The sequence below is a fragment of the Typha latifolia genome, chromosome 14 (genome assembly GCF_019914945.1).
Source record: "Typha latifolia isolate L0001 chromosome 14, TyphaL0001v2, whole genome shotgun sequence".
In the NCBI taxonomy this organism is placed as follows: domain Eukaryota; kingdom Viridiplantae; phylum Streptophyta; class Magnoliopsida; order Poales; family Typhaceae; genus Typha; species Typha latifolia.
The window spans coordinates 2,363,342-2,389,906 of record NC_133099.1 but is presented as its reverse complement, the minus strand read 5'-3'; the positions used below and the strand labels follow the sequence as shown (position 1 = coordinate 2,389,906).

At 37.2% G+C, this 26,565-nt stretch overlaps 4 protein-coding genes across 4 annotated transcripts; 1 reads left to right on the top strand and 3 right to left on the bottom strand.

Moving 5' to 3' along the window:
- Nucleotides 1-1,554: 1,554 nt before the first annotated feature.
- Nucleotides 1,555-3,276, bottom strand: LOC140801440 (NEP1-interacting protein 1-like). The gene is made up of 5 exons (XM_073156560.1): nt 2,984-3,276; nt 2,403-2,581; nt 2,216-2,299; nt 1,952-2,119; nt 1,555-1,858 (listed from the first exon to the last, which is right to left on the bottom strand). The coding sequence occupies exons 1-5, from the start codon at nt 3,135-3,137 to the stop codon at nt 1,736-1,738; spliced, it is 708 nt and encodes a 235-aa protein (XP_073012661.1). The 5' UTR covers nt 3,138-3,276; the 3' UTR covers nt 1,555-1,735.
- Nucleotides 3,277-9,961: 6,685 nt separating this feature from the next.
- Nucleotides 9,962-10,941, bottom strand: LOC140801143 (uncharacterized protein At1g76070-like). The gene has a single exon (XM_073156149.1). It carries the CDS (start codon nt 10,798-10,800, stop codon nt 10,111-10,113), a length of 690 nt encoding a protein of 229 aa, XP_073012250.1. The 5' UTR covers nt 10,801-10,941; the 3' UTR covers nt 9,962-10,110.
- Nucleotides 10,942-11,534: 593 nt separating this feature from the next.
- Nucleotides 11,535-19,921, bottom strand: LOC140800690 (DNA-directed RNA polymerase II subunit RPB1). Its single transcript, XM_073155466.1, has 14 exons — nt 19,592-19,921; nt 19,230-19,493; nt 18,556-18,858; nt 18,321-18,479; nt 18,068-18,229; nt 17,770-17,990; nt 17,533-17,674; nt 17,108-17,443; nt 16,728-17,014; nt 16,383-16,641; nt 13,212-16,294; nt 12,989-13,060; nt 12,153-12,206; nt 11,535-12,064 (listed from the first exon to the last, which is right to left on the bottom strand). Exons 1-14 carry the CDS (start codon nt 19,673-19,675, stop codon nt 11,962-11,964), a joined length of 5,529 nt encoding a protein of 1,842 aa, XP_073011567.1. The 5' UTR covers nt 19,676-19,921; the 3' UTR covers nt 11,535-11,961.
- Nucleotides 19,922-21,557: 1,636 nt separating this feature from the next.
- On the top strand, nt 21,558-23,434 carry LOC140800988 (uncharacterized). The gene has a single exon (XM_073155961.1). It carries the CDS (start codon nt 21,706-21,708, stop codon nt 23,281-23,283), a length of 1,578 nt encoding a protein of 525 aa, XP_073012062.1. The 5' UTR covers nt 21,558-21,705; the 3' UTR covers nt 23,284-23,434.
- The last annotated feature ends 3,131 nt before the right edge of the window (nt 23,435-26,565 follow it).

Below are 26,565 nucleotides of genomic sequence, written 5' to 3'. Positions count from 1 at the left end.
AACAAGCTCAAATGTAATGGTCTCTCTAGTCATACTTTTTATTTTAATTTTCATATTTTCAATTTAAAATTATTCTTATGTCTATGTATATTCAAACTACCATCTCAGAATAGATATTTTTTTGGTAATTTCAAAATTATGATTACTTTAATTTGGTGATGGTGAAATTAGGAGACTATGACGGTAATAATAGAGTATTAACTAAATTATTCTACATTTTTGTAAAAAAATTAATTCTAAAAAGCACATAATTCAGGATGCTTTCAATTTCTTAAACGAAAAAGGAATGACAGAGAAAAGGATAGCAGCGTTGCGACTTTCCAAGAAACATAGTGAGCATATATTCAGTGAAAACGCGTGAAGTGGCTTTTAGGATTGAAAACCTACAAAATATGATAGAAGAATAGTTCTTCCTTATTAGAGTTTGTCTTCTCTACTAAAAGTGACTTTCCAATGCACGAGACTCTTACCTACGATCAAATGCACGAGACTAGTAATGTACTCAGTCTTACTCTTATTTTCTAAGACATGCCTATCTTTTTCATTCAATTTCTGAAGAGCTGAATTTTTATAATTACCAAGATTTCAAACAAATATTAAGTCTAAGAGAGCTATGAATGCCAGCCAAGGTAGAAGACTCATACCTTGCAAATGGCATTTATTCATGTCAGATATCTAATTCTCTGCCTCCCAGATGGAAACCCATACCTACTTTATCGGCCCATCAAGTAAATACTCTTTTGTTCCAAGAGAGACATTTTTTTATTCAGAACAAAGATATTTTCCAACGATTAAAAATCTATTAAGATATGAAAAGTTCTTATGTAAAGATCCTTTGTTCCCCACCAAGATAATGAGGAAACCAATCAATTCTAAGGAGGATTTCAATCAATGGGACTTCAACAACAAAGTTGTGTGCCAGAAGAATACAAGACCTGAAGTGCTTTCTAATTTCTTTCCTGGTGGAAAAGAAGAATTCATCATTGCCATGGCAATAACTAGAAGCTCAGTGTGATGTTATCTTCATTGACATTCTTCTGACAACCTTTCCAGAAGTTGCAAATTAAGGTACAATTTGTCTATCTCATTCAGTGTATACTTATATATGCATTTATCTAGTTTTTGGGCTGTTTGATCTCAGCCTTTAACTTCTGTGGTAATTTCTGTTTAGTTCATCTTATGCATTGATATGAATCCTATGATAATTACGTCTAACTTACCAACAAGAACTCACCAACAATCACCAGAATCCACCAATTCAGAATTTGATTCCAATTTCAGTGGGCTTCTTACCACGTTTGTTCTTTGTCTGAAAAGTTATTTAGGTTGACTTGCTTTACCTTGGCCAGATAAGAGTCTTATTGTTACCTACTTGCTATCTTGGAGAAAAAAAATTCAAGGTGGATTCTAGTGTTACATAAAAAAAAGAGAGAAAGTTTTGGAATGTTGTTGGTGAGAATTAGGTCACCAAATCATCACCTCAACTAAGTCAATGGCTAAAATGGACAATTCTGCCGATAAGAAATGTCAAAACACATAGGAGACCAACAATACTTGATCTTAAGAACATCACAGATTAAAAGTTCTAACATCTAGAATCCATATCAGATTAGCAGAGCAACAATTCAGTAGAGAGTGCTCAATTTAGTAGAACATATATAATGAATCAAAAGAACGCAAGAGGAACAAAAAACAATAATCGTCAGCATCCTAGTATCTACAAAAAACAGAGGGTCTAGAAGTCGCGCCTGCATAATGGACAAGAGCCATGCCTGAGAAGCCAGCCATCAATGCATGGCAAATGGAACGTATGTGAACAATGAGGTAAACATCTTGCAGTTTCCCCGATTTGGAAGTCCTGAAAGATACACAATAACAAAGTATCAACAACAAAACAAGAATAACCATATAATTGCGATAATTTAAGAGATCTACGAATGTAAGGTTCAACCTGCAGGCAAACCGAGCAACAAATTTTCTCCCCTGAAGCATCTGCATTGTTGTTCTTAGAGATTCTGATCTCAGGAAGTCTATCAACAGAAGCCTTCGACATGCCTTTCGTTCCACCAGTTTCAAAGATATCAAGAGCCTCTCTAAAAGGTGAGTTCACAGCATTCATCTAAAGAACATGAAGTTAATTGTTAATGGAACTTGTGATAGCTTATTGATTTGCTTTCTAGTTTCTGCAAATCTAAACTTTGAAGGGGAATAATACCTGACTCTGAACTGCATTCTGCACTGCAGGATCGACGTCCTCGCGAACTAGTCTACCACTCAAAAGACTGCAGAGTGTATCAAGCTAGACAACGCAAGTTGTTGTCACTTTTGAATTAATAATCTTGCAATCCAGAATTCATCAGCATATATATTATTGTCCAGCATGATTAGAGTTGTTCACTTACCACATATAAGATGCTCCAAATCCCTGATTGATTTGAGCGCCAAAGAGCAACAGATGAATCCACAACCTCCATGGAGACCAGAGCTCCTGAGATTGCCCCAATTCCACTCCCTCGAAACACACCGCTCTCGGTCGCCAGGCCGATCAAACCACCAGTCACTGCTCCTAGGACTGAGCCCACTGCAATCAAGGAAGAAGAGGATAATAATTCTCTAACTTATCTAAAAGCTCAAGACAATCCCAAATCCCAAATCCCCTATCCCCTTTTCCCCCTCTACACCATGAAAACTAAATTTTCTCTCAGGAATCCAATGGATTCATGAACACAATCCAATTCAGTATGTCTATGTTCCCTGATGTGGAATCTTTCTCTCTTTCCCCGTTTTTATCATTAAAAAGGTGGGTTAAAATTCGCTATAGTTCCAAACCATGAATCCAATAAGGCAATAAAGACCCATGAGCACCACAAGATTCCAACTTTCTCAAATAAACCAGAAACCCACCACAAATTAACAAAGACCCACATCAGCAATCGATTAAAGATCCCTAATATCTCAACTAGGAGGTTAAAGAGCAACAAACCTATTGCAAAGATGCAGGTCAGAAGGCCACGAACGAACCTGCCCACCATCCGGGTGAGGGTGGAACTACTCCTAGCCCTTCCTGATCGGATCCCAGAAAGGGAAGAGAAGGAATTCGGAGAGGAAGAAAGTGGGAAAGAAGCGATCACTTCCATGACTTTTTTGGGTGTCTCAGAGATGGTGCAAATGGAAATATGTGGACTTTATAATAGGAGAGAGGTTTGTTGGGAGGGTGGAGTTACAATAAAGAGGAGATACAGAGAGAGAGAGAAGAAGCATTTGGAGATCTTTTTAAGGCTGTATTTTTAGTCTACACCCTCAAAATATCTCTTACTTGTAGACGAAGCCTCCCCGTCTGTTGGTTCTCCCCTCGAAATTTTAGTGGGGCACATAATCAAATAAATTTTCTTGAAGGGTACAAATGCAAAATATCTTAATTTTTTTTCTGAAAAGTTTCAAATGACACCCTGTATTTTCACTATTTTTTAGTTGACACTCGGTCGTTGAGGATTTAACCTAACTACTTTCGAACAAAACCATATCAACAAAGGAATATTTTATTAAAAATTTCTAAAATACCTAGATTATTTTTACTCAAGGGCTTATAACAAAATTCTAGAAGAAGGTGGGGTGGGTTAGGGTGAAGTATGGTTTCGAAAGGGTTTAATCTTAGCCTAGATCAGAAGTTTTCCAACGATATTATAATAATTAAATTAATAGAGTTATTTATATGGCTAATTAGTTAAAATAATAATAGAGTGCTGCAATTAATTGCGTGGTTGGTTGGTTTGTTTTATTTTATTTATTTATTTTGACTCGTTCAAGCTATATCTTATTAAAAAAAAAAGAAAAACTCTTTGCAGTGTCTAAAATTAAAAGAAAGAAGAAGAGAAGTTAATGATAATTACAAGGAACCGCCCAATTGCAGAGATGGAAGGTGAAGGTGAACGTGAACGTGAACGGGAGGAGTTAAAGAAACGCACGGGTAATGATAATTACAAGGAACCACCCGAGAAAGTATATTTTGCATCAGAGGTCAATTTTCCATCAAAGATGGGGAGTAGTTAAGAGCCGGATAAAAATAAAGGCAATCGTAGGTGGCATGGCATGACACGACATGGCATGACATGACATGAAAGAAATTTTGGATTAAGATATCTTATTTACAAGGGAGCCACTCCCTCAGAGAAGGTACGGCATTATAGAGGTTTGGCTAGGCTCATGTTCGGCTCCACTTCAGCACTTAAGTTTGAATTAAAAAAAAAAAAAAAAAAAAAAATCTTAAAATTGGTTTCGAGCTGAGCTTGAGCTGAAGGTGACTTAACAGTGCGTCAGTTTAGAGGGTTGACTTGCAGTATTTGCTCATGGTGATGATGAACTCAATATACTTATCCAGTTCATTATTCAATATACTTATGAGACCCAAGTGTAATTGTATTACGGTTTCAACTTATATCTAGTCGCTCTTCGTATGGTTAAAAGTGTTATTATTATGATTTTATCACACCTTTCACGTACCATAAATAATAAAACAAAGTTACGCATGTATGTTAGAAATATTGTTTGATTTTTATAGAGGCTCCTTGCTTACTTTCTGTGACATATCGACCATCTTCGTTGTATAGAACTTTTTAAAAAATTTCCTTTTATTTTATTTTTTTTTTTACTTTTAGCCCTCATCTTCTTTTTTTTCTCTCTACAATTTGATCTTAACTATCTAAATTTGTTAAATAAGTCCTTCCATCAATTTACTGTTAGGTTTTCTATCAGAATTTTTTTAACATATTTAAGTACATAACCTCACTATTAACCAAAATGTCCTTTTCAACCTCGTGTCCTCTTCTTCCTCCTCCTCCTCATCTTTCATATTTCTTTTGTCCAAATTATTACTCTGCATATAAATCTCACAACCTCAACCATCACCACTATTTCTTCTCATTCTCCTCTTTCTCTCAACCTCCAAATCTGCATATAAATTTTGGCAAACCTCATCCAAATATATAGATTCCATCACCACCACCACCACTAATCTTCTTAGCAGCGACCCAATACATTTCCTTTTTTCTACTTTGATTGAAAGCTTTTAAGAACCACACAACCCAACCACCCATCTGCCCCCAAAAAGTCACGAATTCTTCTTCTTCTTCTTGTTATTATTTTGAAGAAAATGTTTAGGCCCAGCTGATATATTACTGAGATAAGAGGATAACATCATTAGCCAGGTGAATTAACTACAAGGGACGGTTGATAGCCGAGTTTGGTAGCCTATCAGCATCTCCATTGCTAAACATTGAAATAAAAGTAAGGGCAATTTATTAAGAAAATACCTTCTGTTTTGTCTTCTTTATCATTGACTAAACATTGGTTTTTTTTTTTTTAAAAATTTTTCTAACATAATTGCCATTGAAATCTCTTTCAACTCTTTCATAATTCTTATTATGTTTGGTTTTTAATAAAATCTTACTATAATATTCTTAAAGTTAACAAATATATTTAAATAACTAAAATACTCTTTATTCTTGAAGTTTAGAGTGTAAATTTTTTATCTTGCATGAAAAAGATTTGTTTTTCTTGTATTATAATATTAGTTAATATTTGATAGTTTTTACATCATAAAGTAATCACTTACACCCCTACTTATAGAGCATTTTGCCTGAAAAATCTAACTTGTTTTATACTTTGCAAATTCACCACATCTTCATTCTTTTGTATTGCAGAATCACCCATCATAATGTTTTTAGAACAAAATTGCCTTGCTTTATTTTTGAGTTGGAGTAAAAGTTATGCTTATCATTTTTCGAAAGGAAACAATACAATTTTTACAGAGAAGTCAGTACTTAGTATATATATATACCAATTTTTAAAAGTTATACACTTGATTTAAAAGGTATATATGCACACAAAAAAAGAGTCTAAGTGTAATATTCTTAAATAATTTTAGTGGTATCATACTATCAAGTGTTTCCTCATTGCTAATTCAATAATTTCACTCATTAATACTAGTGCATTATATTGCCTTAATTTGGACATGATCAAATTATTTTAATCAATGACTAAGTAATATATCCTCTAAACTAATTCAAACTTCTAATCCATACGTTGTAGTAACAGTTTCTTATTTTCTTTTGTGTGTATACCTTATATACCCCTCTAAAATTATATATATACCCCACAAAATATATATATATATATATTTTACAAGTATATTCTCCAGGTTAATTTTCAATAAATAAAAGGCTAACTCCCAGGAACTTAACAAAAATATATTAACTAAAACAAGAAAATGAGAACAAGAAAAGGCATATTTTTGTCTTTTCATATCTAAATTAGTCGAATTTTAGCCGTTAGTACCTCCAATAGTATTATTGTATCTATATAAATAATAATAATTTTAAAGGATATACATATAAAAACCATATATTTTTATGACTTACATGCAAATATTTAACGTAGAATAGATCAAGAGACTAACCAACACTCTGCTAAGATTGCTATGGTAAACCCTAATCAGCCCTCTAAGATCTTCTAAGGCCCACTTGTTATACAAATTTTCTACAACATAGTTACTCTGAGGGTTTAATTGGTTGCCTTTTCTGTTAAATTTGAAGATTGTATTGTATGAAATTCTTTCTATAAGAGAATTTGGTTTCCTATGCAATGGCACATCGAGTCTTTTTAAGGCTACCAGAGTAAAGGGGTGCAATGAAGTGGAGGTTGAGTTGGACTCTGCCTCACTCATTCAAATATATTATAAGACATCTGAGTGCCTATGAAGAGTTTGGGGGGTTGTTGATGACTGTCATAGGCTTTTGAGTGGGTTGATGCATGTTTATCGGGAAGGAAACAAAGTGGCTAAGGAGCTCCCCAGGGATCGATCTCCTCCTTTTTGACAACTTAACGGCTAGGACTAGTTAGATTGCATTAATCTAAGCTGAATCCAGTTTCTCCTCTCTCTCTCTCTCTCTCTCTCTCTCTCTCAAAAGGAATAAATAAATAAATAAAGAACATGTTTACAATTAATACAACTTTGAAATTCAAGGCACGCTTACCATTAATACGTATAAATCTATGTGCTGCTTACTACTATACTAGTGGTATATGTCTTGTACAATTAATGCAACCTGGTTCTGCCTACCAAGTGTTCGATGGAATGTCTATCAAGGATGTGGTGCTTCAAATCACCATACTCTTGGCCACTCTCGTAAGGTTCCAAAATTTTCCTTCTCTACTGTGAGCTTATTTCGCCGCTCATTTTCTCTTTCTTTTTCCCTTCTCCCGCTTTCCTTTTCTCTTCCCTTTCTTTCTTTTCTCTTTTGCTTATCCTCCGTTCTCTTTTCACCGTTCTTTGTATTTGTAAACAGGGCTGTCAAAATAATCAAGCCGGCTTGAGCTTAGCTCGATCAAGCTCGGCTTGAAAATAGGCTGAGCCGAGCATAATATTAAAACTAGATTCGAAATTAAATTTGAGTCAAGTTTAATAGCTTGATTAGGCTCAAAAAAAAATATATATTTATAGTTTTTTAATATAATTATATTTATTACTTGTAATTTATATTTTAATAATATTTATATCTTTATAATTAAATTAAATTTTATTTTAAGCTTAATTTAAGTTTGCTTAGACTTGAAAATGACTTAAATTAATAAGGCTTAGAAAATTGAGTAGCTCGTTTAAGCTCGAGCTCGAAATAAACTTGAAATTTGTTTAAATTAAAATTATTTTAATTTAAGCTTGATCAGAGCCGACCAGGCACAATTAAGCTCTGCTCGTTTACACCCTTATCCGTAAATCTGCCAATGTCGTGTATGCTTTTATTATTTCTCCCCGTAATCTTAATTAGGCTTGATGCTTCTGTGTATCAAGATATTTTATTGTAATTTTAGTGAATTATTCTTGCGTTGAAAAAAAATATCATGTTTTTGAGATATCTAGAAGACGGTAAAATTGCTCTTAAAATTAGTAGAATTTGTTGATGGATAGAAAATCAACTATCAATATTTGATTGAGATATTTATTCGACACATATCAAATTAGTAGTTGAAATTTGATTTAAAATCTAAATAAAATCACATTGATCGAATAATTTTAGTTTAAGTATGGTAAGCAATCTATCCTGATTAAATTAAATCTGTTGATAATATTGTCCATCAACGAGAACAAAAATTACTAAAATTGCTCAATCAAATAAAAAAAATTAAATTTGATTTCCGAAAGCCTAGATGTTGTAGAAATTTCTCAATCATCTCTCTACGGTACTAATAGAATTAACAGTTCATTTAAATTTTTAAATCAGAAGAAAATAAGGAGATCATTTTACATTGTCCTCTTTTTTAGCCTCTATTTTTATTTTTCTCTTTTATTGAACTTCGAAAGTACCTTAATCTTCAAGAGCATTTTCTCTGGAGGGGTATTTTAATAATTTTATTGTAGAGTTAAATAAATCAAAGGATATAGTTATGATATGAATATTATACAAAAGAAAAGGTCAATCTACAAATAATTCAAAGATTGAGTGTTAGTAACAAAATCACTGAAGGAATATAACACGATCTTCCAATGAATAATTTGAACTATCCATTTGAATTAATTTCCGTGTGGATCTTTTAAAAATCTTAGTCAAAAAATTCCTACGGATTTAAACACGAGCCCATAGTTTGGAACACTAATTGTCGGTGAGATTTCCATCGTCCTCGTCCTACTGCTTACGTGGCTCCTTGTCGATCAACAGATATTTCATCACGCGTTGCAATCAATCTTCGTTCACAGATTTCGTACACGTTTGCAAGTCTGACCCGTTCGTGTTTATTATTTCTCATGCAACTACCAAACGGCGCCTAATAAGACGATAGATGATGAGGGAGATAAATATTTAGGAGGAGATGAGAGAAGTAAAGGAAGACAGGATGAATTTTTCTCAAGTTTGAATTGAATTTTTTTTTTTAATTTTATTTAGGGAAAGTTTTTTTTTTCAACTAGACTTGATGCTGAAAATATTATGTATTTGATATGAATTTATATTATCTTTGAGCTAAGTTTTAAGTGGAGATAATACATTATTAATGATAGATTAATGATGAAATTAATTTAACTTAAAGAGTACTCTATTGTTATATATTCACTTATTAAATCTATGAAGAGAAGTGAATAAAAATTGGCTCTAAAATAAGTATCACGGTAAATATTAAACAACACATTTCAAGTTCGATAAAATATTTATATAGCTGTATTCTTTTGAGTGCAAGACATCAACTATACATAATTTTACATCTATAAGTATGATTGCATTAATTGTTCAAGACAAAATTCGACAAAATATTTATATACCTGCTTCCTTTTGAGTGCAAAGCAATTTTCATCTTAGAAGACTGAACGTCCACTGTTCCGAAGCAATCGGTGGATGTCGAATTAATCTTAAGAAAATAGTGTTCAACACTAAACTCGACTATACATAATTTTACATATGTAAGTTTATTTAATTAATTTATTAATTTTTTGTGATTTTTAGAATCAGATTGTTAATGCCAATTTGGAGAAACCCTATAACCTATTGTCTTAAGCTCAAAGGGTGTACAAAAATATAGCAAATATAAACACTACACAACATAAGACCTGCCACAAAAAAACATATGGGTTGATGCTGCTACAACAATGGGCATTAGAGAGATGGTGACAAACCCTAGCAGAGTTAGTGGGGGAGCTACGAAAAAAAGTTTCTTCTCTCTTAAGAGTAAACACTCCCCTTTCTCTAGTTGTGTCTTAAAAAATAAAAACTCTTATTTTTCACGTGGGGATTAGATGCACATCAAGATGTTAATGAAACACATCCGACGGTGTTCTTATCCATTCTTTGGTTGCTTATGAACGCACATCTAATAATGCCCCTGATCCACACCTCATCCACATCCGAGCTCAGCATTCTTAAGGTACCAAGAAAGGAAGACCTTGAAGATCCAAATAGGAGAGAGCATGACAAACTACTAATTCCGTAATCCTTTTGTACAACTCGTATATTTTTTCACAAATCTTTATGCTCATATGATCTCAATCACAATGATAAAAACTAACACAATTTCTTTTCTTTTTTTTGTTGTTGTTGAAATAAACGTAATAATGCTAAAATCCACTCCTCATTTGATCTGAAGGGGAGGAGGTCGAGCCATGGTCCTCCTCTTCCAAAGGCATACCTCCTTCTCCTTCTCCAAACTCGTACCACCACCACCAAGCACCATTGGTGCAGAATGCGCAATGATCACCTCATCATCATCATCATCATCATCATCATCTTCAAATCCATTACAATCCCCAGGAGCCACCTTAACCTTCCTCTCCACCATCTTCCAATCGAAATCCCCCAATCTCTCGCGGCCGCTCGCGAACCGCCTCATCTCCCCCACCGCCGGCGCGCCGGCGGGCATCTGTGGCCTTTCCTTCACGTGGAAAGTATTACTGCCGAACAAACTTGGTTTCTTCTTCTTCTTCTTCTCCTCCTTTTGCTCTTGAGGCTTCCTCTTACTCTTATCTCTGCATGCCTTTTTCTTGAGCTTGACCTGTCCCATGCATGACACCTTAGGCGAGGTGGGTTCTTCCGCGTCGAAGCAGACGTCGCCTTTCTTCTCCTTTCGCCGGGCTTCCACAGGGACTAACGACACGATAGGGCCGGAGAAGGCGCTTCTGCTGTTGAAGGACTTGTGCTTGTGAGGATTATTCTCGCGTCTGGGGCTGTACTTGGGATACGGGATGGAGAAGGATGAAGGCTTTGAGAGGAAATTAAAGAGGTTGCTGCTTTTCGATGATCTTGGTGGTTTCTCCATTACCATGCAAGTAACAATGGAGGGAGAGAGAGAGAGAGAGAGAGAGATGGCCGGCTCTTGAAGGAGAGGGATATATTTTAATGGATTCGGTCAAACGGAAGGAGGAGGAAAGTTTCTTCTGCCGACCCAAGTGTAAGGCTGAGTACATATAACAATGCCTTGGCCTCGTCCAAAACGCTTTTATTGCCGTGGGTTGACTTGCTGACCAATGGGGGTGGTGGTTGGATTTTGGATTTAGCCAACATTTTGAGCGTGGATTCCCTGCATCCAAACCTGATTTTTGGAACTTAGGACAACTAGGCTCAAGGGAGTGGGGAACTTACGTGTAAGGTCTTAGGCAATTACTAATATTAGCTGCAGAGGATATTATGCCTGGATTTTATGAGCAAGCCCCGGACATTAGTTAAATCCAAATCATGAGCATGCATTAAATATTTTTTTTTTCTCTATTAGATTTAAAAGCCTATGAAGTTCATGTTTGATCGACTTAGAAATTTAATGAATTAAATGCCAGTCGATTTGCTGATTCACATGGACTTTCTTTTAAGAAAAGGAAAGTAGTTCACATATAAATCTCCATTGCTTCGTGCTCTCCATGAAGATAAATGAAGAACATACACAGCCAACTCCAAGGCTGGACAAGCTTATGATACCCATTAAATAACAGAGTGAAAATTCTAAAATACTAAACAAAAGACGAGTCTTCAAAGAGCAGCACATGGATCATAAAACAACTCGAATTCACATAATTACGATTTATTTGCAAGTGAAGCAAAACTTTTAACAATTAAACGTATTAGAATTACACTCTGCATGCTTTTATGTAATTGAATGGCCGTTGAATACTCCCAATCCCAGGATTACTCCAAATACATCAAAGGGATCGCTATGTTTTAAAAAGTTCATCATGGTTACACAAGCAGACATATTTCAACAACACTTACTACTACAAACTGGAACAGAAGTCTCTAGTGTCTATCCAGAAGAGAACATGAATAAGTTAGATTGCAAGGGGCTATCATTTGCCACGATATTTTATATGGCCTTCCATCAAGGATTAAAGGCTTTTCATAACTTTATCTACTGTATCATAATCGCGGAGCCAAGTGAGTCTCTGACAGCATGGAAATTGTTGCTCTTGCTCCATATATTACATGCACTTTCACATCACCGAGTGCTTCCATCATCCTTGTTGCTCATTTGTGGAGTATATTGGCTGGTGGATGATGGTGAGTAGCCCGGCGCAGTTGGTGAGTAGCTCCCACTTGGACTGCATGATCAATAAAATATAAGCAATTAGGGTTAGTATTTTAGCAGGATGATTAGTAAACTATAAATGAACCAAAAAGAGGGCAAACCTGTACTGTGGAGAACTTGGACTGTAATCTGGACTTGGACCAGAGTTGTATTGGCTGCAAGACAAATTTCATCAAAAACTTGGTAATAAAATTTACAGGGGAAAGGCAAAGTGAAACAAAATGCAACAAATTCATACCATGGTTATTGCCATAAAAACACAAATCCAGAATAACATTCAGGATAAACAATTTTCTAGCTTGAATAAATAGATGCTAATAAAAGGTACAAGCTGAATAACCGAGCACGTCCTAACTAATAATTAATCCCTTTGCTACAAGACTGCTTGCTAATTGAAAATGACGTAAGCACTTGAGTGATAGAGTACAGCAAACATGCCAGAAGAACAACAAGCCTTCAGAAGTGCAATAGGAAGTATCTTTTACTGGTATATTTACTGGCATTTTCAATATGTATTTTACATGGAAAATTTACGAAATCTTTATATGCACGTCTTAGTTTCAAGATTGCAGAAGAACTGCTAATAAGTGAATTAAGGAAGCATGAATCGTTTGGAATATTCATCGGCATTGTTATAAAATACACCTAATGATCAATGAATATACAGTAATTGAAGTGGTTAGTTGAATTACAAAGCATCATTTTTCATAATGTTTGCAAAAGGCTTGCAAAATAAATATTGCTTAAATGTGAAGAAAGTAATGATGGGACTCCGGAAGTTGTTATTGCTGAATATTAAACAAATGCCATTACCATCTAACTTATCAAATAAAAAAAAATACATGGATTGCCAATTAATGAGCATAACTGCCTAACTTGCATAAATTTGGTAGTATCCAAAATAAATATTGATGTGACAGAAGAATTGAGGTTTTACCTGCTGGGGCTGTATGTAGGACTTGGTGGAGAATATGATGGAGATGTAGGAGAATAAGATGGCGAGGTTGGACTGCAAACAAAAAAAATATATTGTAGTCAGATAATGAGAATATTTTTAACCAGACAGTAAGATAAAGCCTTTCTAACAAGAAAAGAAATGGTGAGGTCATTAAGAAGCAAATAGTAATTTTTTAATTTGGCAACAAAAAGATGTATTATACCTGTAATTTGGAGAAGTTTGACTATAAGGACTCGTCGGTGACAGTCTTGGACTACTTGGTGAATAAGCAAGTGAAGGACTGTATTTTGCTGAGGGAGGATTATAACTTGGAGATGTAGGACTATAAGTGGGGGAAGTGGGGCTGTAACTAGGAGATGTTGGGCTGTAACCTGGAGAAGTAGGACTATAAGCAGGTGATGTAGGGCTGTAAGAAGGTGAGGTTGGGCTATATGAAGGTGAAGTTGGGCTATATGAAGGTGAGGTTGGGCTATATGATGGTGAGGTTGGACTATATGCAGGCGAAGTTGGGCTATAGGCCGGAGAAGTGGGACTATAAACTGGAGAAGTAGGGCTGTAGCTGGGAGATGTAGGGCTATAAGTGGGAGATGTAGGGCTATAAGTGGGGGAAGTAGGACTGTATGTAGGTGATGTTGGGCTGTAGCTGGGAGAAGTAGGGCTGTAACTGGGAGAAGTGGGAGAATATGACGGGCTTGTTGGTGAATAAGCAGGACTTGTAGGACTATAGCCAGGAGAGCTGGGGCTATATGTTGGCGAAGTAGGACTATAACCAGGTGATGTTGGACTATATCCTGGAGAAGTGGGACTGTAGCCAGGAGACGTTGGACTGTAGCCTGGAGATGATGGACTGTAGCCTGGAGACGATGGACTGTAGCCTGGTGAAGAACTTGGAGAGAAGGCCATTCCACCAACATATGGAGAAAACTGAGCATCAGTAATTGGTGAAGACCTGACATTTGGACTCAACAGATAACTCGGCGACATCATTCCTTCATGATAAGGTGTCCCTGAGATGGGTGAACGAGAAGGCGTCATTCCGAAATCCAGACCTTCCATGTAACTAGGAAGCTGGAGTTCAATTGCCTGCTGCAACATCTGATCATTCAAATACAAAGCACAGTCACCCGTGCCAATTGGTGCAAGCTGGCCAAGCATGATATTCTCGGTGACACCTCTAAGGTGATCTGCTTCAGCATAGACAGCAGCATCTAGTAGGATGTCAACAGTTTCCTCAAATGAACATCTCATCATTGGCCCAGTATCGTTGCGATTGATACCGTGACGAGTGATGGCCATCAAGTGACCTCTGTAGGTCATTGTATCACAGAGAATAGCCAAATGCCGGTAATTGACGTAAGATCCATCAAAAGATATGACAACACGCAACTCATCCAACAGAGATCGTCGAACAGCCTCAATTCCAAGAACTTCAATTACCTCAATCAAGTGATTACTTGTTGTTCTGGTAGCATCAACATCTTCATGACACATAACAGCTAAGAGATTGACTCCTTCGGTGTCAAGCATCCACTCTACATCAGGTTTAAATCCTTCATTCTCATCAAACCTGTTAATCTTTCCTGACTTGATGAAAACTTTATTTATATCAGGAATGCCTCGAAGAGCCATTTCTGTCAACATGTTGCTCTCAATCTTTTTGAGGAAGACATCATCCTCAGCAGATTCATCTTGCAATTCTCCTTTCGGCGCATCATCATTCATGATGCGGATACGAAGGATGAGCTTGTCTGCATTATCATCATTAAATATGCATGTCAAATCATCATCAAACTCATGATTGATCTTTTCTGCAATATCTGCCATGCTCAACTTCTTATCAACCATCATCTCACGATTTAGCTCGATACGGAGTAGCCATGGAGATATTTTTTCAGGGGCAATATCTTCGTCTGGCATTTCATAATAAGATTTGACAAATTCAACATCCTCCTCAATAATAGTACCCAGTGGATCGGGATCATACCATATCTCAGTAGCATGAGTGACACTGCGAAGTGTAGTGTATTCCAAGGCACACTGGACATTCTTAGCCATTTCTTTCTTTTTATTCACCTCGGGTCTTAAATAAACAGAAAGTGATGGTGTTTTGATTTTCTTTGCAACATTGATAATTTCTCTCAACCTGGGAACACCAAGAGTAACATTCTTGGCACTGACACCAGCATAATGGAAAGTATTTAGGGTCATCTGAGTTGCTGGTTCCCCAATAGACTGGGCAGCAACACAGCCAATCATTTCACCCGGAGCTACTAGCGACTGTAAGAAACGGGATTCTATTTCACCAATAACCCATTCAAATGCTTCACGAGTAAGCCTATATTCCTTCAAAACCCGTTTGCTGGCAAATGTGCTACGGAGTAGAATATTGAAAAACAAAGTGGCATTTTTCTGAGCCTCGATGCTCATTAAGTCATCACCAGGAACAACTTTAAGCCTTTCCTGTAGCTTATCAATAGCTTCAACAATTTCCATAGGGTGCATATCAGATGGTCTTCTCAAATCAATTTTAAATGTCTTCTGTGCATTCCAGATAAGTCTCTTCAAATTAACTGGCATAGGCCATGAATTATCACCAGTAGTAGTAATCTCTGTCCCAAGCTGGTAACGGTCTGCTTCTAATTTTTGAACCTCTGCATCAAAGACATTTCTGAACTCACGAATGGTTTTCAAATCTTCAACATGCTCAGGTAGCATGTAGCCAGGATTCCAACTTTCATCATCAATCTCATACCTGAAGACATTATCAAACTCTGACTTTTTCATCTTTAATGAATCCAATTTTTGCGTTTCAATCCAAACAGCATCCATGCCATCTTCTCCATAGAGGAACTGGATAACATCTCCCAAAGAATTTCTAACAGTACCATCATATTTGACCATAATGTCCTCCATAGCCTTTACAAGACGCCGTTGAATATATCCAGTCTCAGAAGTTTTGACTGCAGTATCAATTAGACCTTCTCTACCACCCATAGCATGAAAAAAGAACTCCTGAGGTGTTAAGCCACGCAGGTAAGAATTTTCCACAAAACCACGACTTTCAGGTCCATAGTCATCTTTGGTAAAATGAGGTAATGTTCGATCAATGAATCCGAAAGGGATTCGTTTACCCTCAACATTCTGCTGTCCCACACAAGCAGTCATCTGTGAGATGTTAATGAAACTACCCTTTGATCCTGCAGTGACCATTGCCTTCAGATTGTTACTCTCAGACAAGCTCTTTTGAGCACTGCTTCCAGCATCATCACGAGCTTTATTCAGGACCTAAGAGATTAAACACCTATGTAAATATATGCCTAAGAAAGAGCAATAAAATCTAAAATATAGAATACAAAATAAAAGCATGCAGCACCTGGTTCACTCTGTTCTCAAATGATTCCATCATAGTCCGCCCTGGCTCAGCTTCCAACTGCTTATCCTGTGCAAGCTTGATGAGATCTTTCACATCATTTTTAGCTTTCGAGATAGTTTCATTGATTTTTTCCATTGTGGCTGCGTCAGCAATTGTATCACCAATTCCAATACTAAAGGCATTCTGCAAAAGCCAGTAATTAACAAGCCACTGGGTGTGCCCCAAAAACTTCCGAGCTGCATCCGGACCAACCTCTTCCCTGAAATTGCACATACAAGGTTGCAGATGTGAAATAAGGGAATGAACTTTATTTATTGTTAGTTAAGTTGCAATTTCTGCACTTACCAGATGACATGTATAAGGCTTCCAGTCGATGTTCCAAGGGTTCTTTTGCACAAAGTTCCTGACAGAAGCTCCCCTCTCTCTATTCTAACAAGAGTATCCCCTGGAGTGATAAATCCTGTTTCTGATTCCGAATGCCAAGCTGAATTTCTAATAAGGTTTATCTGCTTTGGTATTATAAGATTAAATACTTGCTTTCCTGTCCAAAGAGGCCTAGGTTTCAAAATGGCTGGAGCAGGTATCTTCCCGTCAAAATCTTCCCACCACATCAAAATATTAAAAAAAACATCCTGCAAGAGTCCACAGAATAGGTTTGCAATGTAGAAGCAAAGAAAATAAAAAATAAATATGGGCCAATTCTGAAATGGATATGTTTACATTACCTTTTCTATAAATGTATCTCTTTTAGTGATCTTGCGACACCCAAGCAGTGTATCCTGGACAATGCCCATTACAGGCCTATTTGATTGCGGTGAGACGATACATTTGGGCACCATCATTAATTCCAACACTTCTGCTCTAGTTTCAAATGATTGAGGGACATGCATGTTCATTTCATCTCCATCAAAATCAGCATTATATGGAGAAGTCACTGACAGATTCAAACGAAAAGTCGAATATGGCATAATTTTGATGCGGTGCCCCATGATAGACATTTTATGAAGACTAGGCTGTCGATTGAAAAGGACAAAGTCCCCATCATTTAAGTGTCGCTCCACCTATAACAGCAAGAATTAAAAAAATTAAGGCAAAGTATAACGAGAACTAAAAGGTGAAAGAAAAGGAGCATGATGAAATACAAACTAACCTTATAACCGAGCTCCAAATGCTGATCGCTACTTTTCTTGAGGTACCGTAGATCAAGCCTCTGACCGTCTTCCCTTATGATGTACTTTGCACCAGTCTTACCAGGGGGAGGATGAGGCCCATATTCGACAAGCTCTTTCAATCTAAAGAGAGCAACATATATTAAAAGATAACCAACTATACAAGTTGAAAGGAAATTGATGATTTGTCTACAACACCTATAGAAGAAAATTATCACCTCTCAATGTTATATGGAGTCACAGTTTCTGGGTAAGTTAAATTCAAAGCTATACTCCAAGGAACTCCAAGTTCATCAATGTTAATCGTCGGATCAGGAGTGATAACTGTTCGGGCAGAAAAGTCAACACGTTTCCCCATCAAGTTACCTCTAATTCGACCTTCTTTGGCCTTGAGCCTACTGCATATAGATTTGATTGGTCGTCCTGATCGCTGTGTAGCCTGAATATTGGAAGATATGCATTAATAATTATTACTCTGTCAAACAAGAATTAAAAATCACCTGAGTCAGTACATACTCTTGGCTGACCAGGAAGCTCATTATCAAAATATGTTGCAATATGAAATTGCAATAGTTGGGCAAACTCTGTGATGATATGTGCTGGAGCTCCATTCCTCTCCTGTCGTCTCAAATTCTCATTATGTCTAATAATCATTGCCAATTGATGTGTCAAATCATCCTGTTCAACATGAATATGCATTGCTTTATTTTGTAAAACCATAACCAGACTCTTGGCTAATAATTGGTTGTCCAAAATTCAAACTCAGTACCTCACTCCTGGAGGAAGTATCCATCATTACAGAAGGTCTTACAGGAGGAGGGGGAATAGGAAGAACTTGTAATATCATCCAATCTGGACGAGCAAACTTAGGATTCAGCCCTAATAACATACAATCCTCGTCGCTTATCCTTTTTAGAACACTAAGAACCTGAATATGTATCAAAGGTCAAAAGGCATGCCTCAACAATAAGATGCATATTAATAAGCGAACAGGAAAGAGATACCCTCTCTGCAGAAAGAATTTGTTTTCTTTCTACAGGTTCAGGAAGCTGTTCTGGGTCATCAGATCTTTTCTTTGGAGCTTTGTATTCTGCAACCATTTTCATGCCATCTATGGTAATGTTTGGCTGCTGAGCCCCACAACCACCTCGGCTTTTCTTTATCGGTTCTTCTGAATCTTGTTGACTCTGAACATCAATATCATCACCACCAGCACATTTCTTTTTGCTTTTGCAGGCATCATATATTCTTTTTAACCTATTCTTTGGGTTTCTAACTTTCAGCGCTTGCTTGAATCGAGAATCTTCCTGAAAGAAGATAAAAATTGTGTCACCTTACAAAATACAGGAAAAGGAATTCTGTGATCTCTACAGAAAATCAGCAGAAAATCTGCTTGTTGATGAACTTGGGAAGCATAAGACCCCATAGAATAGAAAAACCTAATCGAGTATGTTTCCAAGTTCCACTACAACTTTCAGTCATCGACATAATAGTCCAAGGCTACTTCCCCTTTTGTTTAGCAAATACCAACAAGATAAAATTTATCAGACATCTTAAGTTCTTGTACCACGCACTGGAGTTAATTCCCAAATTCATACCACTTCCTAACTCTAGCTTGGAACAAACCAGCTCAAACGAGGGAACAAGGACCATTTTATGTTCTCTTTCCCAGAAGTACCTCATCAGCAAGGATCTTGGAGCAATTGAAACACACACACCGCATTATAGCGAGCACGGTCTTCATAAACCCGATATGATACATCGGCTTAGCAAGCTCTAGGTGGCCGAAGTGGCCCGGGCACTCCGCCATGTTGGCCATGCAAGTCTCGCACTTCATCTTCCTATCTATGGTACCGAGCCGCGGGTCACTGAGGCCCGCGATCTTCGGCTTACCCCGCTCCATCGTCTCGCTGTGCTCGATCTGCACAACCGACATTTGCCTCTGCCAAAGAAACCCAAAGATCAGATTTTTACAGCTGAATTGAGCTAATTCGAGAGAACAATAAAGAAACCCTATGAATTGGGGGAGAAAAGGATTACGATCTCGTCGGGGCTGAGGATGCCGAACTGAACGGTGCGGACCTTGGCCACCTCGGCCGGGGAGTAGGGGAACCGCATATCCATGGCTGGCAAACGGAGAGGGGTTTCTCGATCGAGAAGCTAGGGTTTTGGATTTCGCGATAAATTAGGGCTTAGGGGAAGAGAGAAAAAGATTGGATAAAAGTCTTGGATTGAGATTTGATTCGTTGTTTGGCGGTTCAAGAGTTGTGAAGTGAAAGAGAAAGAGAAAGAGTAGGGATTAGGGAATTGGGGGCGTCCACTCTCCTCTAGAGAAGGAGGAGGATCGCCAACGGAGTCCTCTAAGAAAACAGAGCGTGGAGAGGGGCTGGGGTTCTATTTATAGACAAAGAGAGGTGCCAACCTAGGGCTGGGTGCTATCGTGCGCCTGGGGTGTAGCGAGTAGCGTTTAATAGTTTGACTCTAAATCTGACCCGAAACTTTTTGGGCCGGGCTTGATTCTGAGACAGCCCCCCAGGGGGTTTACGGAAAATTACTACTTTTCCGCAGCAACGCATCAGGATTTTTTCATCCGCATTGTTCAAGAATATTACTATAAATCTATATTTTTTTAATCCTTTTCAATTTATTTACAGTTACGGGGCATTTAAATTATTTTTTATACTAGTAAAATAAATCTTTGTGCTCATCTCTTATATAAATCGTATATATTTTATTACATAAAGATGTGCATCTAGTATAAAAAATAAATATATTTAAATTTAAAATTTTAAGTTTACTATTACTAAAATCTAAGAACTATTTTCTATAAATAGTCTATTTATCGTATCGTCTCACTTGGGAGAAAATAATGATACCTAGAATTTTCATATAAAGTTTGGCCAAAATTCATAGTATCTTTGTAAATTACACTAACACTTAATAGATCTCTTACAAGAATTAAATACGGGTAATTGCTAGGTTTTTTAGTTAAAGAAAACAACAAGATTCACTCAAAAATTTCATACTTATAATCGTTGAAATTTATTAATAATACTTGTAATCCTTCTTTTTCTTATGTTTTTGAACAAAAATAGCCTCTCTCTTTATGTAAGTCATTTTTCCTTTAAAGAATTGTCATTGTTTTACTTTCTTTCTCGTTCTCATTACCACGGCCTCTTTCCATGTAAGTCATTTTTAATTTATCAAGCGGTGAATGAAACAATTTATAATAAATTCTCAATCATGTTGAGATAAAAGAAGCATGTAATACACTCAAATTATTCTACATCCAAAGTAAGGATTATTTTTCTCAAATAATCTCTATCATCGACCAATTAAAAATTGATTGTGAAATATATTTCAAATTAAATAGTAGTTGAAAAAACTTATAATAAATTCTCGACCATGTTGAGATAAAAGAAGCATGTGATATGCTCAGAGTATCCCACATCCAAAGTAAGGACTAATTTTCTCAAATAATTTCTATCATGGACCAATTAAAAATTGATTGTGAAAATATTTCAAATTAAATAGTAGTTGAAAAAAATCTTAGAATTTAAAATAGAAAGTATAAGCATGGTATTATTTCTATTGAAAAATAAAAAAAAATTATCTATCTTCTTCGTTGAAATTATCTATCTTCTCTCTTAAAGTAAGTTTTTTAATCTCAAGTTTCACTGACAAACAATTCTAAAGGAAGATAGAGAATGATATCTTAGTTGTAGAAGAGGTTAAATCAATGATTTAAGAGGCTAAGAAATTGATAATGACAATGTATTGTCATCTATTTCAATTAGAGATAGAAAAAGAGAGAGATAAGTATACAGATGTCCAATGCCATAGTCCTCTAAATTTTTTTAACAATATTTGACTCTAATTACACTACCTGCACACTTTTTTTACCAAACTAAATTAATTATTCTTAAATTCTGTATTAGCTAATTAATCCGATTAACTACTCAAATGGGCTACGTATATTCCATCATTCCATGGACCTATTTCGGCCGGATCATTAACAAAAAGGCCACGGCGTCCACCGGCCACTGCAACAGCTACAACTCCAGAACCCAAAACCCCTTCGACTACTCTCTCTCTCTCTCTCTCTCTCTCTCTCTCTCTCTCTCTCTCTCTCTCTCTCTCTCGTGTATACTTCCATGGCTTTCTTCCTCAAACCAAAACCTTCTCCTCATCCTCCTCCTTCCTCCGTTCTCCCTCTCTTCCTCTCTAAACTCCTCTCCACCTCCCCCTCTCCTCCCGCTGCTCTCACCCCCTCCGAGTCCAAACTCCTCGACAACCTCCACGCCCTAATCCGCGACCACCACCGCTCTAACCCATCACCTTCCTCTTCCTCCTCCCCTCCTTCCCCAGATCACACGATCCCTTCTCTCTCCTCCTCCTTCGCTTTCCTCTCCCCTTCTCCTCCCTCCCCTTCTCTCGCCCACCTGCTCATCCGCCGCCTCTCTGCTCTCCGCCATGGCCATCCCTTCCCCCAAGCTCTCTCATTTTTCAACTGGTGGCTCTCCGTTCACCCTTCCCCTACCACTGCCGACCCATTCACCGCCATGATCGATTTCTCGGGAAAACTCCAACATTTCGACATCGCCCGCCACCTGCTTGACAAAATGCGCGATCTTGGCATCCCCATTCCTCCGCAGACATTCGCCATTCTCATCCGTCGCTACGTCCGCGCGGGCCTTGCCAACGACGCTGTCGATGCGTTTGGCTGTATGTCTAAGTACGGCCTCGAGCCCGATCCCACTTCCCTCGCCTCCCTCCTCGCTGCGCTATCAAAGAAGCGCCTAGCCCAGGAGGCGCAGTCCCTTTTCGACTCCTATAAATCCCAATTCCCCCCTGATGTTGTTCTATATTCCGCACTCATCCACGCCTGGTGCCGTGCTGGCCGCCTCGACAAGGCCGAGCAGATGTTTGCAGAAATGCGTCAACTCGGTATTACTCCAAATGTGTATACATATACCACGGTGATCGATGCAATGTGTAGAGCCGGGCAATTGCCCCGAGCCCAGGAGCTGCTCTGCCAAATGATCGACGCCGGTTGCCCGCCGAATACCGCGACGTTCAATAGCTTAATGCGGGTGCACGTCAAGGCCGGCCGCACGGAGCAGGTGCTGCAGGTCCACAACCAGATGAAGCAGCTCAGCTGCGAGCCTGACGCCATCACCTACAACTTCCTCATCGAGACTCACTGCCGGAAGAGCCAGACGAACCTCGACGCCGCTCTCAAGGTTCTCAACCAGATGACGGCGAAGAGCATCACCCCGGATTGCCACTCGTTCAACCCCATCTTCCGCTGTGTGCTCGGCATCGGAAACGTGAACGCCGCCCACAAGTTGTACGACAAAATGCGAGAGCTCGGCGTTCGGCCCAATACCGTGACGTATAACTTGCTGATGCAGCTGTTTAACAAGGAGAAATCGATGGACATGGTGCTGAGGATGAAGAAGGAGATGGACGCGGAGGGGGTGGAGCCGAACGTAAATACTTACGCCGCGCTGATCGCTGCGTTCTGCGGGAGGGGAAATTGGCGGCGGGCGTACGCCACGATGGTGGAGATGGTGGAGGAGAAGAGCCTCAAGCCGTCGGGTGCGGTTTATGAGATGGTGTTGGAATTGTTGAGGAGGGCGGGGCAGTTGAAGAAGCACGAGGAGCTCGTGGAGAAGATGGCGGAGCGAGGATTCGCCAGCCGTGCTGCTAACGACGCAATCTGGTACTGAGTTTTGCTTTCTTTCTTTCGCATTGCATGCCTATGAATATGCTAAGCTTCAAAGCATCTCATTTTTGTGGCTTCTAAGTTGATTGTCTGTTTGTTGACGGTGGTAATAGTGTATAACAGTACTCATCAAATGATAAAGAATTTTACTGCAAGATGATTTACAATTTTCGAGGAAAAATAAGGGCCAATTCTGTTTATTAACGAATGTGCTTGTAGTTGGTTTAGCTACTAGTCCAGGTTGATAGTAGTCAAGTCTAGTGACAAAAAGTTGTGAGTTTTGATGCACCGGTTCTTTGGTTCGAATCTCTAATACCTGTTTGGATACCCTAAATTGAATTTATAGGAATACGAAGAAATTTGGCTTTTCATAGGAAGTTTTAGAAGGATAGAAATTGTTTCCTAAGCATGTCTTTGGTTGAAAATTTTTGAATGAAAAAAATTAATAATTCCCACCTCATTTTTTTCGTATGCTCTCTCTCTCCCCTCCTCCATCCACACCACCACCTCCTCCTATGCCCATCTCACTATTTTTAATAATTTTTCCTCCAAATTTTTTTAAACTTTCCGAACAAGATAAATTAAATCAATCCAAAGAAATTCTTTCACATAGGGTCTTTTAATTGCATTTTTTTTTGACAAAAGGCAGCATTTTAATTGCATTTTTCAACTCCTATATATGAAATTTTCTACAGCACTTATCCAAACATGTCTTAAGCGGTGTTCAGAAGCAAAAGAATATTAGAGTGATTTACTGGGCATTTACACCAAAAAGCTTTTAAAATTTTAAAATAGTAAGATTAAACTAGTGGGCTGCTTCTATGTAAATTATATTCACTCTATTATAGAAAAAATATATGCACATATTCAATTTACAAGAGTCTAATCTTATCTTTACCAAACTTTATAAATGTCCTGATTTACTAGGCTTTGTTAGCTTATGTTGTCCAGTTCATTTAATTTACTTATTCTTAATATGAAAATAGAAATTAAAAGTATAAAAATTCAAATGATCAAAATAAATTGCTTTTCAGGCTAAGTTAAGTTTATGATCTGTTCTATCAAGCTACGCCGTCACGTTGTTGACTCATATTGTTGAGTACTTGAGCCCACTTAGCTTAATAACTCTTACCAATTTAAGCAAAGAAGTTTGGTTTGTAATGAAAATGACCTCAAAGACTTATAAAAACACAGACACCAATCCCCTGGGGAATAAGAAGGAATAAGCATTATCATTTCAATTTTTAATATAAGAAGAAGATAGCTAATACTAATATAAGCTATTCTAATATTTAGTTTAATATTAGTATAAAGAGTAATACTTATATTTGATGTGACATAGTGTTGATACTAAAGTATTAAAAAATAATATAATTGTATTAAGAATCGGTGATGTTTTAAATGAAATGACTAAAATACCTCAAGTATATGTTAAATGCGAGTATGCGAGATTATAAATCTGCATTACGCGGGTACGTGAAAAGATGCAGAGTTTGTGTACGATTATAACTCCGCACTATGTAGATATGCGAGGTTATAACTATATACTCGGGTATACGAGGTAATACCCACAGAGTTATAATCCTGCATTGTCCTGCCTTTAGAGAGAAGAGAAAAATGAGAGATAATAACTGTAGTTGATATGACCAGTAACTATGTGCCCTTATCGTAAAGGATAAAATAATAATATTAGGTTATTAATAAATAGTTTATAGAAAGTTATATAAAATTAGATAAGAAAGAATGTTGAATTAGTATACTAGGATAAGGCAAAATATTATTTAGTTATTACACTAGAATAACGAGGCTTATTTAGAATAAACATATTTCTATTAAAAAAATATTAATTGATTTCCATAATAACGTTATCAATTTACCCATAAAAGATGAAAAATTCTATCTTTCCAGTGAATCTGGACTCTTAATTAAGATTCAAAAATAATATCCGTTTGTTTAATCCTCTCCGCGATGAGCTTGCAACAGGTTGAGATCTTTAGTGCAGTGCTTCACATCATAATTATATTTACTTTTATGTATTAATTTATTTATTAATCCAAACTCTCTCTCATGCGGGCCTGCGTTCGTACAGTTGTGTTCCCTGTACCTACCACCAGCAAGGAAAAAAAAAGCCTACACGAATAACACGATTAAGCCTTGATACGACTTTCGGTTTTGGGTTGTCAAGAATTATATTAATATTTCTCAGCTAGCTTGCAATCTCATCTTATTTTAGTATGAAAATATTAAATGATTCTTTTTTATCATTAGTTTTTTCTTTTGTAACACTCCGCATATTATTTTTTAATAAAAAATCTTTAATAAATAACTAATAAAAATATTTTTTGAAATTTTTTTATAGTTAAAAGGAGTCAGTCGCAATCACCCAAAAGCAAATATCTTGCTTGATATGTGATTATTGACATTTGTCAATGTGGTCTCTTATCTAGATCCAGTCGGTTGTCGGCAAGCGATGCAATCGTACCCGATGTGGTCTTTCAAATGAAAGCAATATAATATAATATAATATTTTCTTGCATTACGATGTTACGGTCACAATGACACTAGGGATTATTCTTGGCATCTTTCAACAAAAAGAAAAGAACAGAAAATAATTTGGAATCTGATCGGTTTGGGAGGAAATCCAACTACGTCAGTTTGGTGAGCCGTGAGCCGCTCGATCGTATTGATTCTTAGATTGATGGTAAAGAGATGACCTTGCATGTCCTTGAGGCCACGCAATAGCCCACCAACCCCGCTTTTACACGGTGTCTCTCATGCAGCGCCCGCATGTCGCACATGATCTGTCTCTCTCTCTCCCCGCTACGGATATTCTATAATATTATCTCCGAGATCGAGTGTGCGATGAAAGCTTGCCAGAGATGTATAACTCCAACTCTATATAATTATTATAGATAAAATTATTTAATAATTTAATAGCTTGGCTTAATAGTTCAGCGGGGGAAAACGATTTAGAACAATGTCTTAACAATATTTAATTTAGAATAAATAGATTAGCGATGCACACAACTTAAAACTTATGCTAGACTATTTAGTATATAGGCTAAAATTTAGTAGGGCATAAGTAATTTTATATCGAGTGAGAATTAACTATTTATTTAGTTTATATCTAGTTTATTAGGCTTTTTAATTATTAGAAAAAAAATTAATGTATATCTTATTGTCTTTGAACTCATTCTCTTTTTGAGTGGGAGTTGTTATAGATGCGCTATCGATATGCCACGCGCTTAGAAAACGAGAGTCTAATGAGATTTCTCGTTTAATTTGA